The following is a 15,376-nucleotide window of genomic DNA, read 5'->3' as shown; positions in this document are numbered from 1 at the left end:
AAAGCACAATATTGCGCTTTTCAATTATTTAAAAAAAAAAATACACTTTCTTCACCCATATGGGACTCCAAAAGCGCAATTGACAAATTATATTCAATTTTAGAAATTAAGATAAGATAAAACTATATATTTTAAATGTACTCTTTAGGTAATTATGCCAGGCATCTAATGTGAATTTACCAAGCAACTCTTTTTTGTGCGATCAGCGAACATGGCTAAAAAGTAACAGCAAAAATTGCGGTAAATTATTTTTATCGTTTTGTCGTTTCAGCATTCGTATGAACTTGTAATTTACGTTTTTCTTTTTTAATGTTAAATTTTCGTTTAAAAAGATGTTTATGCGCGGCAAGAGCTACGATGTGGACACAACGATATCCGTTGTAGATTCCGACATGGAGAGCAACAATATCGGCATAGATTTGACATCGAAGAAAAAAGCCCGCCAATCGCCGGTGACTTCAACAGTTTTCAAGGGATTCGTTAGCACCTATCAGGATTATTGCCAGCACACCTCCATACACGGTGTTCAGTATCTGGGCGAGAACAATCGACCGATAAAGGAGCGAATTTTCTGGCTATCTGTATTTGTGGTGTCAATTTATTGCTGCACCAAGCTGATCCACAGTGCCTACACCAAGTGGGATGCAACGCCGGTGATTGTGAGCTTTGCTGAGAGATCGACACCGGTATGGAATATACCCTTCCCGGCCGTCACCATCTGCTCGGAAACGAAGCGTGTGCTAAAGGGATCTGGCAAGAATTCCTATGCGCACCTCTACAATCAGTTCACGGCCGACATGCATGCCTCACGCATTTTCAAGCCACAAAACATCAGTGCCCGGGAAATGGAGGAGTTTCGCACTCTGCTGCATGTGTGCAATACACAAATCGTTGAGCAGGATATGCCTCTGATACCTGGTGAGGATGTCGACTACTTTGATGTGCTGGATCGGATGTTGCCGCCTTTCGAGCGCTATTTCTTCTATTGCCGTTGGCTGAGTCGCTTCAACGAGTGCGACAAATACTTTCGCAAGATCCTGACGGAGGAGGGCATCTGCTATACGTTCAATGGATTGCGTCCCACGGAAATTTACAGGGAGGATACATATCAGTATCAGCACAGCTCCGTGGAGAATTTCACACACTCGTCCTGGAGCTTGGAAACTGGCTATGATGCCACCAGTGACGTTGAAACGTATCCAGCACGTGTGCTCAGCGCCGGAGCACGTTCCGGCATCTTTATGACACTGCAGAGTTTCAAGCAGGAGGTGGACTATGCGTGCCGTGGTCCCGTCCAGGGATTCAAAGTCATTTTGCATGCACCGGACGATGTGCCTCAGGTGTCCAAGCAGTTTGTGCGCATTCCCATGGGCCGGGAGGTACTGATTGCTGTTAAACCCAACATGATAACCACATCCGCGGGCATTGCCGAGTATCATCCGCAGCGACGTCAGTGCTTCCTCAGTAACGAGCGATTGTTGCGCTTCTTTAAGGTCTACTCGGAGTCCAATTGCCAACTGGAGTGTCTGGCCAACTTTACGCTTACCAAATGCGGCTGTGTCAAGTTCTCCATGCCGCGCAGCCTGGATATGCCCGTCTGTGGTGAGGAGAAGATCTACTGCTACGATCGGGCAGAACGGGAGTTGCTCGTCCGCGAGTTTCAACGTGTGCGCAGCCTAAATGTGGCCGGAGAGGCGCCAAAGGGGGCGGAATCCGCCTGCAATTGTATGCCCGCCTGCACATCGTTGATTTACAACACGGAAATCTCGCAGGCCAACTTCGATTTGGATGAAATGCTCGCTGCCGAGGGAGATACGGAATTTATGCGCGAATATCCTGGCTCTCAAATGTCCAGGCTATCAATCTATTTTAAGCAGAGCCAATTTATAACATCCAAACGTTCCGAGTTATATGGCGTCACCGATTTTTTGGCCAATTGTGGCGGCATCTTTGGCCTTTTCATGGGCTTCTCAATACTCAGCATGGTTGAGGTCATCTATCACTTTACTTTGCGTTTCGGGGTCAATCTGAAACATTTGTTTAAAGTGGATCTATAAGTATAGGGACGACAACTTTGAGCTGTTCCTCCGCGATTTAAATGTTGCGCTAGCATGCAGCTCAAATAGTCCGTTATATAGTTTTAAAATTATTTTGTATTCGTAATATTTAAAGAGTTCAAGTTTTATAAAGTTCAAATTTACTTTAATTTTTTTATGTTAATTGTTAAGTTTCGTTTTGTATTTATACTATTTAGTAATATATTTGTCCAAAATGGATTAAGCATACCGCAGAAGAAACTAAAGCCGTTTAAAAAATTTTCGAATTGGTTTATCGAGTAGCGCTCTGCCTTCACATTTTGATTGCCATGGAACTATCGATAGCTTGACCAGTGCTGCCAATTTGGTGCACAAAGATTTACATAGTTTCATTACGTTTTGCCGCTACTTAACTTTGGCTAACCATGGCGCGCAATTTTAATTAAATTGAAACTATTTAATTTTATGCAATACGATTAATTTATTTGTTACATGATTTCAATAGTAATGTAGCTGAAAGTGATCATTTTCATGAAGATTATTGCAAGCTGAAACCGAAGGAGTGATTTAATGATGAATTCATTTAAGTTTAAGTTTTAAAATATGAAAAAAAAAAAAATACTCTACCTTTGTTTTTACGATAAAAAATATCGCATTGTGTATTTTGGCCGTTTTTTTTATGGCAATGCTTTGTACACAAAATTTTAATGGGAACATTTTGGGAGAAAGTATAATTTAATTGAAACATAGTATGCAAAAGTTTATAAAATTATTGAACTAACTGGCCAGTCAGTGTTTTCTTTTTTTTAAGTTTTTTATTATTTTGCTTACACAGAAAGCAATTTTTATTTTACAAATTTATGAAATGCTCCGTATAAAGTTAATAATACTCACAATAAATTTGATGTAAAGAAAAAGCGGATAAAATAATCGAAATAAATCGTTTTTTATTTGTTTTGTTTTTAAAATGGCTTTAAATTAATAATTCGAATCAATGATCGCTTAAGAACAATTCATTTTATAAACATTATCGCGATTTGCTCTTAAGCGATTTATATTATATATGGTTTATAGCACCGCATCAGGTTTATAGAATAATTTTAAGTATGTTTGGTTGCTTGCCCGATTTACGTTACATTTTGTTAGTTTTGTTTGTTTTAAGCGTTCCGGGTACAGATTAAGTAGCTTCAACATTTTCATGGTTATCCGTATATTGTACTGTATATGTATGCACTGTTTTGTATATGTATGTGTATATGTGTGGGTGTGTCTGTATGTAAATATGAATATTGATAAAAATAAAAAAGCAAAAGTATTTACATTGTTGCACACAGCAAATAGAACTCGTAATCGAAATGTAAATCAATTGCGATTAGCGTCTTTAGTAACTAAACCGCTGCTCCAAAAAAAGTGAAACACAAGTAATTAAAATAATTGTAATCATAATAATAAAAATAGAATATAATTAAAATAATAATGTACAAAGCACAAGCACAGATAACAGAACTCAAAACAAAAACAATGGATGTAATCTAATCGAATATTACAAATCTATTTAAATCGATTAACCAGATTATAAAATAGACTTACAATACATACATACGTATATCTTTACATATTATAATTTGTTTTTGTTTTAATGTGTAGATTTAAATCTTTCAAATTTAAATCGTCTGCTTTGTTTTAGTTTTTCTCATATGGCATGTCTTTGTCTGTCTGTGTGTGTGTGTGTGTGTGTGTGTGTATCTGTGTTTTTGGATTGATCTCTACATGCGTATGCATTGTATATTTATGTGTACATATATATATATATATATATATATATTTAAGATAATAGTTGGTAATACGCTCCAAACAAAAGTAGTTTACTTAAAGTCATCCGTTTCGAGTATCTCAAAGTCGCTCTCATCGGAAGAGTCCAGGGCGGTCACTTGGCGTCTCTGGCGATTGGCTGGCGCTTGATTATCCGTGCTGACCAGCTCATTGTTTGCGCCCCACTGCACCAAATTGGACATGAGGCTGGGCAGAAGCGCTTGCGCTTGAGTTTTTACGGCCAGCGCCAATAACTGCGAGCTGCTGGTGGCGGCATCGTTGCTGGGCGCGGCCGTTAGCTGACGGAGTGCGGAGGAGCCTCCACCATCGACGCTGGTGTGATCGGGAAACTGTAAGCCCTTGGAGAGGCTCTCTTCCGACGATGATGAGGTGGTGGACAGCGAGGAGTCGCGTTTAAAGTGCCCTCTGCGAAAATCCATCGACTTGGACACTGTTGTCTCATTCACATCGGCTGGCCTGTTCTTCTCATACTCATGTGCAGCGGGATTCGTTTGAGCACTTGACTTGGACTGCGACAGCGGCACCAGCTCATCATCCTCATCTGTGGAGTGTTCATCGATTTCGGGTATAGCATCGGGTATAAGCAGCTCGGAGGGTATATCATCGCTCTTATCGTCATCGCCAACACCCTCGACATCGGCATCGGTGGGTGAGCTAATGGTGTTCACATCGCTGGCGCGTTCCAGCACGAATAGATTTGATTCATTCACATCCGGCATAAACTCATCGTCGAGCTCAGCATCCGCATTGTTGTAGTTAATCTTCTCCGACCATTGAAAGTCTGCAAATAACAACACAATTCGATTAAATAATAACATCATATCATTCAAGATCATTCAAGACAAAAAAATAAACTAACGAATTCAAAATAAAAAACAAATTTTGAGAACATCAAAAAAGTTCATTAATATTAGGAAAGAGCAGAGCTGAGAATTGTATTTAGAATAAATTTATAAGTATTTCAAATTCGCTAAAATTTTGTTGATTTTTTTTTACTTAACTTTTGAAATACTTAGTTGAAAAATATAGTTGCAAATATAGTTGCAAATTAAGTATCAACAAGTTTTCCAGTTTTTGTTGAAATTCCTGACTAATAAACTCCAGTAAGTAAACAGATTTTTTTTTAATTAAGAGGTGGTAGGGAACTATGTCAATATATTAAACAGCAGTAGTGAAATTGGATGTGTGTACAAAAATCGCGGGTTATTTAAAACAATTTTTATTTCCTTGCAACATTTTACAAATATGATTTTCTAATTAAAAGTTTTTCTAGTGCTTCAAACTTTTTAATTCTATTTTCTATTTCATTTTTTTACTCTGAGTACTATCATAATAATCATAATTTTTATAGACCAAAATCATATTTAAATCAATTGCATTATGTTTACCTTTGCGTTCAATTTGGAGTAGTTTGAAGTTGTATTTGGTGGAGACGAGCGCAGACAGAACGAGGAGTGTCAGCACTAACGTGGAGCCCGATATCAGATGCCCCAATATGGCCAGGGAGGCAAGGCAGGCGCTGCTCACCAGGCAGAACATGCTGGGAGAATCTCGACGCCAATCCTCAGCGCTTTGCAACCAGGATTCAAACTTGACTCGCAACTCTGGTGTGAGGACAACTCGAAAACTGCAGCGTGTCCAATACAGCCAGTAACTGAATAGGCCCAGGAACAGGACACCCAAAGGACGTACACTGAAATGAATTGAAAATTTGTAAACAATTAACACCCACACACAATAACAATAACAATCATTAGATAAATTACAATAAATGAACTGGAGACGACAACGAGCCAAGCGCAAATGCGACTTGATAAATAAACTTGACTCACTAATTACCAACTAAATAACATACATATACATGTTAATAGTATGCAATATATAAATATATTATAGATAATAGGTAGATGGCCAAAAACATGTTCTTTCAGGAAGCATTGGCCTGTCAGCTGACTGACAAGTTCATGAGCTTCCAAGCAGGTCAAACCTGGTTTGAAATTCGCTTTTTTCTTTGTTTTTATTATGAGAACATCAGCTAAGCCATAAATGTTGTTTTAGTCCCGTAGCTGGAATCAAACCCTATGATTTTTGTCTATATCTCATTGTGTGTGTGACGTCACGCAGTTTTAAATAATTATAATGCGAAAATTGCGATGAAAATACATGACATACTAAACATCGAATTGCGTATATTTCTTTCAGTCTCTATAACTATTTGGTCGATTCCCCGACTGTCAGATAACATAAGAAGTTGATTTAAAGTTGTAACTTAAAATTTAAAAATTTCGAAATACACATCAATTTGAACGCACAATGTATTAAGAGGTCAAACCAAGATCCAATTTGACATGATTATAGCATTTATTTTATCGAGATAAACTAAACTGGAAAAAAAAACAACAGAAAATTAAAAAAAAAAAAATGTTTGAAAATATGTACCGAAATTATACCGCTACAAGAGTTTCGGTTTTCGGGTCTTTCAAAAACAATTTCTTTTGGATACGGTTCTGGTTTCGGTTTTAAAAATGAAACATGTAAGTTTCGTTAGCGGTTTCTTAACTTAAATTTCTGCATACTTTTAGGCGATTGACACAGCCATGACTGTTTATATTTATCCGATCTTGATGAGATTATGTAGTATAATTGATAATAATAATAATAATAATAAAAAAACGTGCCAGGCGACAAAAATTTAAAAGAATAAACTCGATCTACGCGGTATAATAATAATAAAATGATTTTGTATTCAATATTAAGTTGTTGGCTTCAAGGAACAATATTTTTATTTTACAACACGATTTAAGAGCTGTTGCTCGATCTTTAACTTTTACTATATATATACGTTGAAGTCATTAACCCGACTGTTGTTATTGACATGTTAAACGTACATACGTTTAAGTGAAAAAAAAGTAATATAGAAAAATGAGCCATAAATCAATAAAAATCAGTAAAAAGTCCAATAAAGCTGATATTTATTTTCCAAGCTTTCACATAGTATGTTCATATGTACTATATTCATTAGTCAGCACTTTTACATAATAATACTACGTATTGTATTATTAAGATTAGATAGATTAAAAGTGGGACAAATTGCGAAATTTGTTATTTCCTCAAAGTGCGTCTTACTTATCGAGAATAGCAATAACAAAGGAAAGCATAAACAATACTGACTAATCGTTAGATCAATCATTTCACATTTATTACAGGGTATTTACAAGAACATACGGACATACATACGACACATTTCTACATATATACGTATAAGTATCACAATCAAATATCAACTGTTTTGGCTTGTTTAGCTTTTTTTAACGCTGACGACTTGTTTTGTTGATTAAGAACTGTCTAATTATCATTATCGCTCTGCTTTTCACACATCGCTTATCATCTCGCTCTTTTGTCTACAAAGTAACAACAAACCTTATTGGCTGTGAGACAAATCGAATTAATTGCACAAAGACTAATTGATGATTGCTCTTACGAAATATTTATACTGTTCGATAACAATTGGGATAGTAAAAAGTCTTCGCATAGTTTTCCGGCAAATGGGAAATGTCTCTTTTTGGTCAGGTTTACTTTGCTTTGAATTATTGAACAGGACTTTTTATGATTTACAAAACTCCCATTAAAGTGGTCACACTTGTTATCGATTGTCAAAAATACGTGCATTATCAAGATTTACAACTGATAGAGATCTGTAACGGATGGATCACAGTATTATTTGTCGGCTGTTGTTTTGATGTTGTTGTTATTTTTTTTATTTTGTGCACTGTTGCCTGACAAACAACCTTTAGCTGTAGAACAATTGCAATTGTTATTGTTATTTTTTTAAACTGATAGTCGAATGGTAAACAAACTAATACAGTGAGTAACAAGTGCATTGATGTGCTCGTTATATTCTTCAGATACAATAACACATACACATGTGCAGTGTATATATGTATGTTACATTCTATATACATATGTATCTTGCAAGCTTTGCCTGAGGCTGCGTGCGAATCATTTTTGCTGCATTTTTCTTTGGTTAATTACGCCACACAGAGAATTGTGATAGCACATGCACAGATTCATATACATATGTACACATATAGACACACATACACGTAGGTGCATATGGCTTTGTGGGCACATATCCAAGGCGTGGAGCATTTAAGTTCTGGGGGGCATGGAAAGGAAATGACATTTTTATATGTATATGTACGTATATATGTATGAGTACATAAAAAGCTGACAACAAAAACAACGCAAGCAAACTACCAACCACAGAGTCATAAATGTATGTATGTATGTATGTATATATGTATGTAAAGGGAGAGGTGTAGAAGGGAACGCTGAGCAGCCAGCCAAAACGAAGGTGTAAGCACGTACATATGTATATATATCTACATGTGTACATATGTACTTATTCCTAAAATAAAACATTGCAACTTTTAAAAATTGGCCACGCGACGATTCATCAGGCGCTTTGCTTTGGTGTTCTGTACTCTCTCTCTCTCTCTTACTCTTTCTACGACGCGTCGCTCTTCCTGCCAAGCAAGTGCTTTGAGTTGGTTCATGGTAAAATAATTAACAAGGTGTCGTATTTACTCAACTTCGCTTATTTATTCTTTCAACACAATGAAGGAAATAGAGTGCTAGAGTTTTACAGTGTTATTTATTTACATAATTTTGTTTAGCTTGTTCTAAGAACCTTTTGCAAAGCATTTTTTCCAAATAAAATACACACATAGTATGTATTCAAATTTTGTAATTTGTCAAAACAGTTTCTTGACTAAGGGCAGAGACCGTGTTGGATGAGTACGTCACCTTATTAATAATTTCACCATGAGTTGTTGCTCACTGCAATGCTCTCACTCAGCCGCTTGTCGCCGGCTGAAGAATTTATTTTTGGTTTGCTTCCTTTTGGAGTGGGGGGAACGGACAATGTGAATGGACGGCATGAGTGCGTTTCGTTTGTGACCCAAATTGAAAGGCGTGAGCTCACTTAAAAGTTTAATTATTTATGTACATATGTGAATGAGTGCAATTTCTTTTAATGGCATACTTACTTACTTTATATATGTACATATAAATATGTCTACTTACCAGGACATTAACAGCACTGTAACGAGTGCAATGGCAGCGCCTTGCAGCGTTAGCCGCGAGGGTCGCGGAATTTGAAACATTTCTTTTCGTTTGTTGTTCTTTTCTTATGAAGTCTTTTATCGCAGCCTGCTGCTTAAGCGTTTCAATTAATGTATGTATGTATGTATGAATATTCGATATTGTTATTATTTTTAATTGCAATCTGTAAATTACCGTTAGGTTAGGTTAGTTTCAATTACTTGATCGATAGATTGATCGACCGATCGATCGATCGATGTATCAGCTGTTCGCGCATGGGCGTCGTTGCAACTCGCGCACTTGCACTTTCTCACTAAATGTCAGAGACGAGAATGTCAATTCACCATGAGGCACGGCGCCAACTTGTTTTTCCGGCTGCTGTTGCTGCTGCGTAGAAATGAAATATTGCTGCACGAAAACAAAAACAAAACATGGCATTTTACCAAAAATAACGCAAAAGAAAAGTCCAAAAATGAAAAACAATCTTGTGTTGTTGTTGTAGCTGCTGCTGCTGCTGTTGTTGTTGTTGTTGTTGTTGTTGTTGTTGTTTTTGTTATTATTATTATTATTATTGCACATTTAAATGAGACACAAACAGAAAAGTCCAATTTTTAGGGCAATTGCCATGGACTTAAAATAACAACAAATTTCAATTATAAGAACAAGAACAAAGAAACTGAAACTGCGTTGCAACTGCCAGCCAAAGTTTAATGATATGTAAGTACATATTAATATGACTTTTTGCGACTTTCTTGAAGGATTTCCGTATGTATTCACATATACATAAACCATATGTGAAACTCTTACGCAGTTTACACTGATATTTATACAGCACTACAGGTGTACCAAGCCCCCAAGTTTATACGTCAGCTTACATCGCTTTAAATGAAATCTAAATTTTCAAAAAAAAAAAAACAACAAAAACTTTTTAATGCTTGCTTTTAAAGCCATCGTTATTGTTTTAAGCCACTTGAAATTGTAGTAAAACAAAAACCACAACAAAAAATCAGCTGATTCCACTATACGATTCAAATATTAAATATATTTAAGTGACAACTATAAGAACTTAAATTTAATCTGAATTTGATAAAAATCAAGTCTAACGGCCTTATAAACTTAATATGAGAGACTAACTGCGTTGGTGTTTGGCATTGACAGCGACAGCGACGCCGGCGTGCGAAAAAGAACGAGAGGGAAAGGGAGAGGGAGAGTGCGCGCGGGAGCATTAAGCTGCCCATCAAAAATAGTTTGAGTGGTGTGAGTGAAGTTGTGATAATAACAAAAACAAAACCAACTAACAAACGAAACGAAAAAGAAGACAGAAACACGAAAACGGCAAAGTTGTTTGGCCTTCGATGTCTTTTCAATTGCGTCGCAGAATATACAAATGTATGTATGTACAATGTTCATACCTATGTACATAAATGGAAGTATATGTACGTATGTATGCGTTGTAGTACGTACATATCTGTAATATGTATCCATGTATGAATGTACATATATACTTCATTTGTGTGACTTTCTTATTCATTCTACACTTTATTTTGTTCTAGTATGTATGTACATATGTATCAAGTAATTAAATATGTACATACATATGTACACACAAAGTAAGCAACGCAAATAGTTCAAACGACCAACGAGAGTTTGCTGGCAGTCAAGTGACTTGAAATGACTTAACACACGGGCATTTTTCCTCTCTTGTAAAGCCCCTATGACAAAGCAAACATTGCAAAAAAAAAAAAAAAACTAAAAACAAATAGAAAAATAAAATGAAGAGAAAATGATGACACTGTGAAACCGCCTTCACTTTTAGAACAAACTAAAACGCAGTTACCCGTTACAGCTCAATAATACTCCCAACCGCACAAAGGGCAGTTGCTCTGGATAACAACACCCACACACAAACAACAAACACAAGCATGCTACACAGCTACAGATACAGAACATGTACAAGGCTACATATTTTCCGCACACATGTGATTTATTTATTTTTTGTATTCAACAAATTTGGAAATTTAAAGGCGAGCGCATGTTTTCATGCATACATATGTATGTATATGTATGTGTTTGGTATGTAAGGATATTAAATTATTTGGTTTTGTAATTCGCACACACACACATGTAGAATTTGCATGGAACAGCGCAACAGCACAAACAAAAACAACGAATTCTGTTAGACGCGTCGCGGGAGAGAGTGAGATTATTCTAAGGGGCTCGTACGTCCTTCACTGACATATTAACACCTACGAGCAATTAAATATACTTTTGATTTACTCTCGCTGATTACGTGCTACTGATTAGTGTCAGCCTGGTGGCTCCGTTTAAACGGCACGATAAACAAAAAACAAAAACAAATTGATAATAACAACCGAGAGCAGCCCGCTCGCGATGCATGAAACGCGCAACACTAGAGTTGTGTCGAATCGTTTGGAATAAGTTCTATTGAACTACTGCATGAAACGCGCAACACTAGCTATTTTATAGCTAGATCTGGCTATTTTCAATCAATTCCCACTAAAAACTTGCCAGCACTGGTGTGGAAGATTGCTACCCGATGCAACAACAACCCGATAACAAAGACTAGTTCGTTCACCAAAAATTAAACTACTGAACTAAATCTTTCAATGGAACTACGATGAACAACTTGAGCTAAGTGAGCGCGCAACTCGGGAGAGCTGTCAACTTGTCACAATGCAAATTGAATTTAAAAATTTCAACAAGTTGGCAGTCTCATACAAAAAGTTGGCAGAAAAGCGATCGACAAAATACATCGTTTTTTTTTTGTTTTAAGTTTTTATACGTTTATTATTTGGTATATATTTGATAATTTAGTATTGTTGGATGTGGCAGCAGAGGCTGCTTCAGGTGCGCAGTTGCCCTTTGAAATTGTCATAGCAACGGACACACAACAAATGTAAAGTTAAGCATTTTTTAAGTTGTACGTTTTGGGTCGCGTTTCTCGCGTTTGCCAATTTTCGAAAAGAAACATTCCAAATTCGAAGTGCACAGACATAAAATGGATATGGATAACGCAAGGTGGGTCAAATAAACACAATTTTATTGTATACGAATTGTATTTTTGTATTGTCATTGGGCAGCTGGGCGATGGATCAGCTGCGTGCCGCCACAGAAGAGAATGACGGAATGTTTACATCGCCATCGGATACACACACAGATGTCAGCAGCAGCAGTAGAAGCGCCAATCCCAATTCAGTAACAGTAACGACTCCATACGTCTCCCAGTTCCGCATCGATGGGCAGCCCATTTTGCCGCCGCTGGTAAGTAGATTGTTGATTGTTAATGGGAGCACCATCACTGAACCATAACACATAACCGTCAAACAGATGACGGCGGAAAGGCGGCGCCAGATGCAGCTGCTAAGACAGCGAGCACTAGAACTAGAGGCCAAGTACAAGCAGTCGAATGCCGTCAGATCAACAACAATCTTGGACGAGACCAGAGTTATAGATTCGGACAGCAGCAGTGGCTCCAACAGCAACAGCAGCAGCAACGACGCCAACAGTAGTACCATGAGCACTATACAAAGATTCCCACAGCTGCAGCAAACGCAGACGTTCATCTATGACAGCACACGTCAGCAGTCGCCTCACAGCTCGCCACGAAATCGTCCCCAGACCCTGAATGTGGCCAATAATGTTATACCTACCATCTGTGTGAATCCACCAACGCCGCTGCGTGGTGATAATCAACCGCCAAAGCCTCCTCCATCACCATCTCCGCCGAAAGTGCAATACAGTCGAATGCTAGGCACACCACGTCGCAAGCTTAACAACATCACCAGCCGCATAATGCAGTTTGAGCTGACTGGGAAGGGAGAGCAGCTGCAACTGGAGCCGCAGCCCATGCAATTGCTCTGGCAGAACAAGGAGCTGTCTGCTGTTGACAAGCGAATGTTGCGTTCAAGTACGAGTCCATCGTTAAATGCTGGTCAAACGAATGGCATGCAAATGCAGCGTTCCCGCTCGTTTACGCTGGAGGAGCCATCGCCGGCTCTGGTGGAGCACATGAAGCGAGAAGGCAGTAAAGCGCCCATACCCCCGCCACTGTTCCCGCCGGCAGTGGGAACCGCAGCAATTACTTCTGGTGTGGCACAAACTTCGCCGCGATGCCGTTTTGTGTTGCCAGCTGGCAGCGTGTCGTGCTGCTCCTCGGCGCAGAGTCTGGCGCACTTACGACGCGACACAGTCGAGTCTAAGGCCAAACAAGTGCAGCGGAGTGTCAGCAGCAGCTGTGTGGACTTGGGCAACAGGTCAACATCATCGGCTGGTAGACGATGTGGTGGCCACACTAGAAACCTACAGAATCAACAGCAGCAGCTTAAGCAACTGTTGCAGCGTGCCCTGCATGAAGCAGATGATGTGCTGGACGAACAGGATCAAGAAGAGAGGAAACAATTGACGTTGGCCAAGCGACAGATGTTGAAAGATATCAAGTCGGCGCATCGCGATCGCTTCCAGCAACTGATGCAGTATCAACACGAGGAGCAGCGACGCATGCAGGCGGAATTTGATCGCCAGCAGAAGTTTCTCATCGAACAGATCTGTGCGGATATCAATGTGTCCGCCTATGCGCCGCTCTCCACCGAGCTCAGTCCGAGCGGCATCTCGGAATACACGAGCACCGATGATTTGCCAACACCGTCACGTTCCTCACAAAACGATACCTTAACATTATCGAGCAAAGACTCTGCTTTGTGCACGGCACGCAAGCGTCTCTTCGATGTGGACAATGAATCTGATGCGCCTTCAGAGCTGCTGCCCATTGATAGCGCCACCAGTTCACCCAAGTCAATAACAAATAACAGCAGCAACAGCAACAACAACAGCAGCAACAACAACACAAATGCCAAAGCTAAAATTAAAAAGCCTATACAACGCAGTCATTCCAAGGCGCCCGCAGCCAGAAAGGTGACCAGTCCCGTGTTGCCGTCTAAAACGCCGCCAGCAAGAAGAGCCACCAATAAGACAACAACGACAATCACTAAAGGTAAACCACAGCAGCCATCTCTGTCCAAGACACGTCGATCTGCCTCGCCCAGTCGTCAGTCAGTAAGTAAACAACTGCGCCCCAAATTGGGCAACAACTAACCAACTTTCTACTCCTCTCTCTCTCTACATCCATCTATCTATCTGTATATCTATCTATCTGCCTATTTGTATCTCTAACTGGCTTCTGCTGCTCCGTGAACAGCGCAAGAAGTAATTGTTAAGCAAATCGAAGCCAAACAAGTGCCTTAAAGCCCATTAGATTGGGCAATTCTTGGGATAATCAATATAAATGAAGCATTTGTAACAAGCTTCCGTTGCAATTGAATATTTTCAATAACTTGTACTAACCCAAGTCCAGTTTCCCCGGTTGACAATGCTAATATTAACTTGCATCTTGATCATCGCCAGCTGTTAGCGTTGGAGTCGCAGTCGGAGCTTGAGACACATCGTCGTCACGAAGCCGCAACGCTTATTAATGCCGTCACCCGTGGCTTCCTGGTGCGTCGCCTGTTTCGGACAGAGCAAGTGCAGCGTATTGTCCAAACCATACGCGATACGCTCATCTTTGTGCTCAATCTACATCTGGAGACGTATGGCAACAAACTAGATCAGGAGGAGCCGGCCAACATACGCCTTAAGGCACGCCTTTTGCAGCAGGTAAATTCGATGCGTTTTGATTCCAATATTATTTACTTACTTTGGGAGTCTTTACAGCTCTGCTCTGCTAGCCGCACTCTGCATCTGATCTTCTTTCAAACGAGCATTAAGGAACGCATGGAGATAATCGCGCGGGATCGCAAACGGATTAACACGAAACTCATTGCAGGGCATCTCAAGCAACGCCAATAATAATTCCTATGAATCGAATCATTCTTAACACGCATTGCCAATCCCTTCCAAGTTAACTCTACTCATTCAACTACAAATAAAAGACTATATATTTTATAATTCTTCATAGACATTGAAACATTCATTTTCGTAATTTCTTGCCAAAGATTCCCAAGTTAATAGATTATAATATGATTCAATCGAATATTTCACACAGACAGCACTGCACCATTACGACTTGGAATTGGAATAAACTTTATATATTTTTTCGAAATCTTTTTTTTTGTTAATATTTTAAAACTTCTTAAACTATATATAACTGTATTTATAATAATATGACCTTTGAATACACATTTAAACGATTTAAAATGTATTCCAAATATATTTAATAGAGTAATGTATAGGCGAAAGTTTTTAAAACCTTTGAAATTTGAATAAATGAATTGTTTAAAGAAAGTTAAATTTACTTAATTTGATAAACATTTATAGAAAGCGAATTCTATCTGAATATACTAAAAAAAAAACATTTATCCGATAAGCCTTACAGTATGTCAAGTAACTGT

The 15,376-nt window shown here is 38.7% G+C and overlaps 3 protein-coding genes across 5 annotated transcripts; 2 read left to right on the top strand and 1 right to left on the bottom strand.

Moving 5' to 3' along the window:
* The first annotated feature begins 207 nt into the window (after positions 1-207).
* LOC117791815 (pickpocket protein 28) lies at positions 208-2,302 on the top strand. Its single transcript, XM_034631708.1, has 2 exons — positions 208-240; positions 333-2,302. The coding sequence occupies exon 2, from the start codon at positions 333-335 to the stop codon at positions 2,055-2,057; it is 1,725 nt and encodes a 574-aa protein (XP_034487599.1). The 5' UTR covers positions 208-240; the 3' UTR covers positions 2,058-2,302.
* Positions 2,303-2,963: 661 nt separating this feature from the next.
* Positions 2,964-11,415, bottom strand: LOC117791842. 2 transcript variants are annotated; one of them, XM_034631744.1, is made up of 4 exons: positions 11,239-11,415; positions 8,955-9,380; positions 5,258-5,562; positions 2,964-4,650 (listed from the first exon to the last, which is right to left on the bottom strand). In XM_034631744.1, the coding sequence occupies exons 2-4, from the start codon at positions 9,032-9,034 to the stop codon at positions 3,902-3,904; spliced, it is 1,134 nt and encodes a 377-aa protein (XP_034487635.1). In that variant the 5' UTR covers positions 9,035-9,380; positions 11,239-11,415; the 3' UTR covers positions 2,964-3,901. The 2 variants fall into 2 exon arrangements, with proteins under 2 accessions (XP_034487635.1, XP_034487643.1); XM_034631752.1 differs by having other exon boundaries at positions 8,955-9,156.
* Positions 11,416-11,808: 393 nt separating this feature from the next.
* On the top strand, positions 11,809-14,944 carry LOC117791767 (putative uncharacterized protein DDB_G0277255). Of its 2 annotated transcripts, XM_034631647.1 has the most exons (5): positions 11,809-12,011; positions 12,074-12,254; positions 12,321-14,045; positions 14,394-14,642; positions 14,700-14,944. In XM_034631647.1, exons 1-5 carry the CDS (start codon positions 11,992-11,994, stop codon positions 14,832-14,834), a joined length of 2,310 nt encoding a protein of 769 aa, XP_034487538.1. In that variant the 5' UTR covers positions 11,809-11,991; the 3' UTR covers positions 14,835-14,944. The 2 variants fall into 2 exon arrangements, with proteins under 2 accessions (XP_034487538.1, XP_034487547.1); XM_034631656.1 differs by lacking the exon at positions 14,700-14,944 and having other exon boundaries at positions 14,188-14,527.
* Positions 14,945-15,376: the final 432 nt, after the last annotated feature.

The sequence above is a fragment of the Drosophila innubila genome, chromosome X (assembly GCF_004354385.1).
Source record: "Drosophila innubila isolate TH190305 chromosome X, UK_Dinn_1.0, whole genome shotgun sequence".
Lineage (NCBI taxonomy): Eukaryota > Metazoa > Arthropoda > Insecta > Diptera > Drosophilidae > Drosophila > Drosophila innubila.
This window is presented reverse-complemented; position numbering and strand designations above follow the sequence as displayed.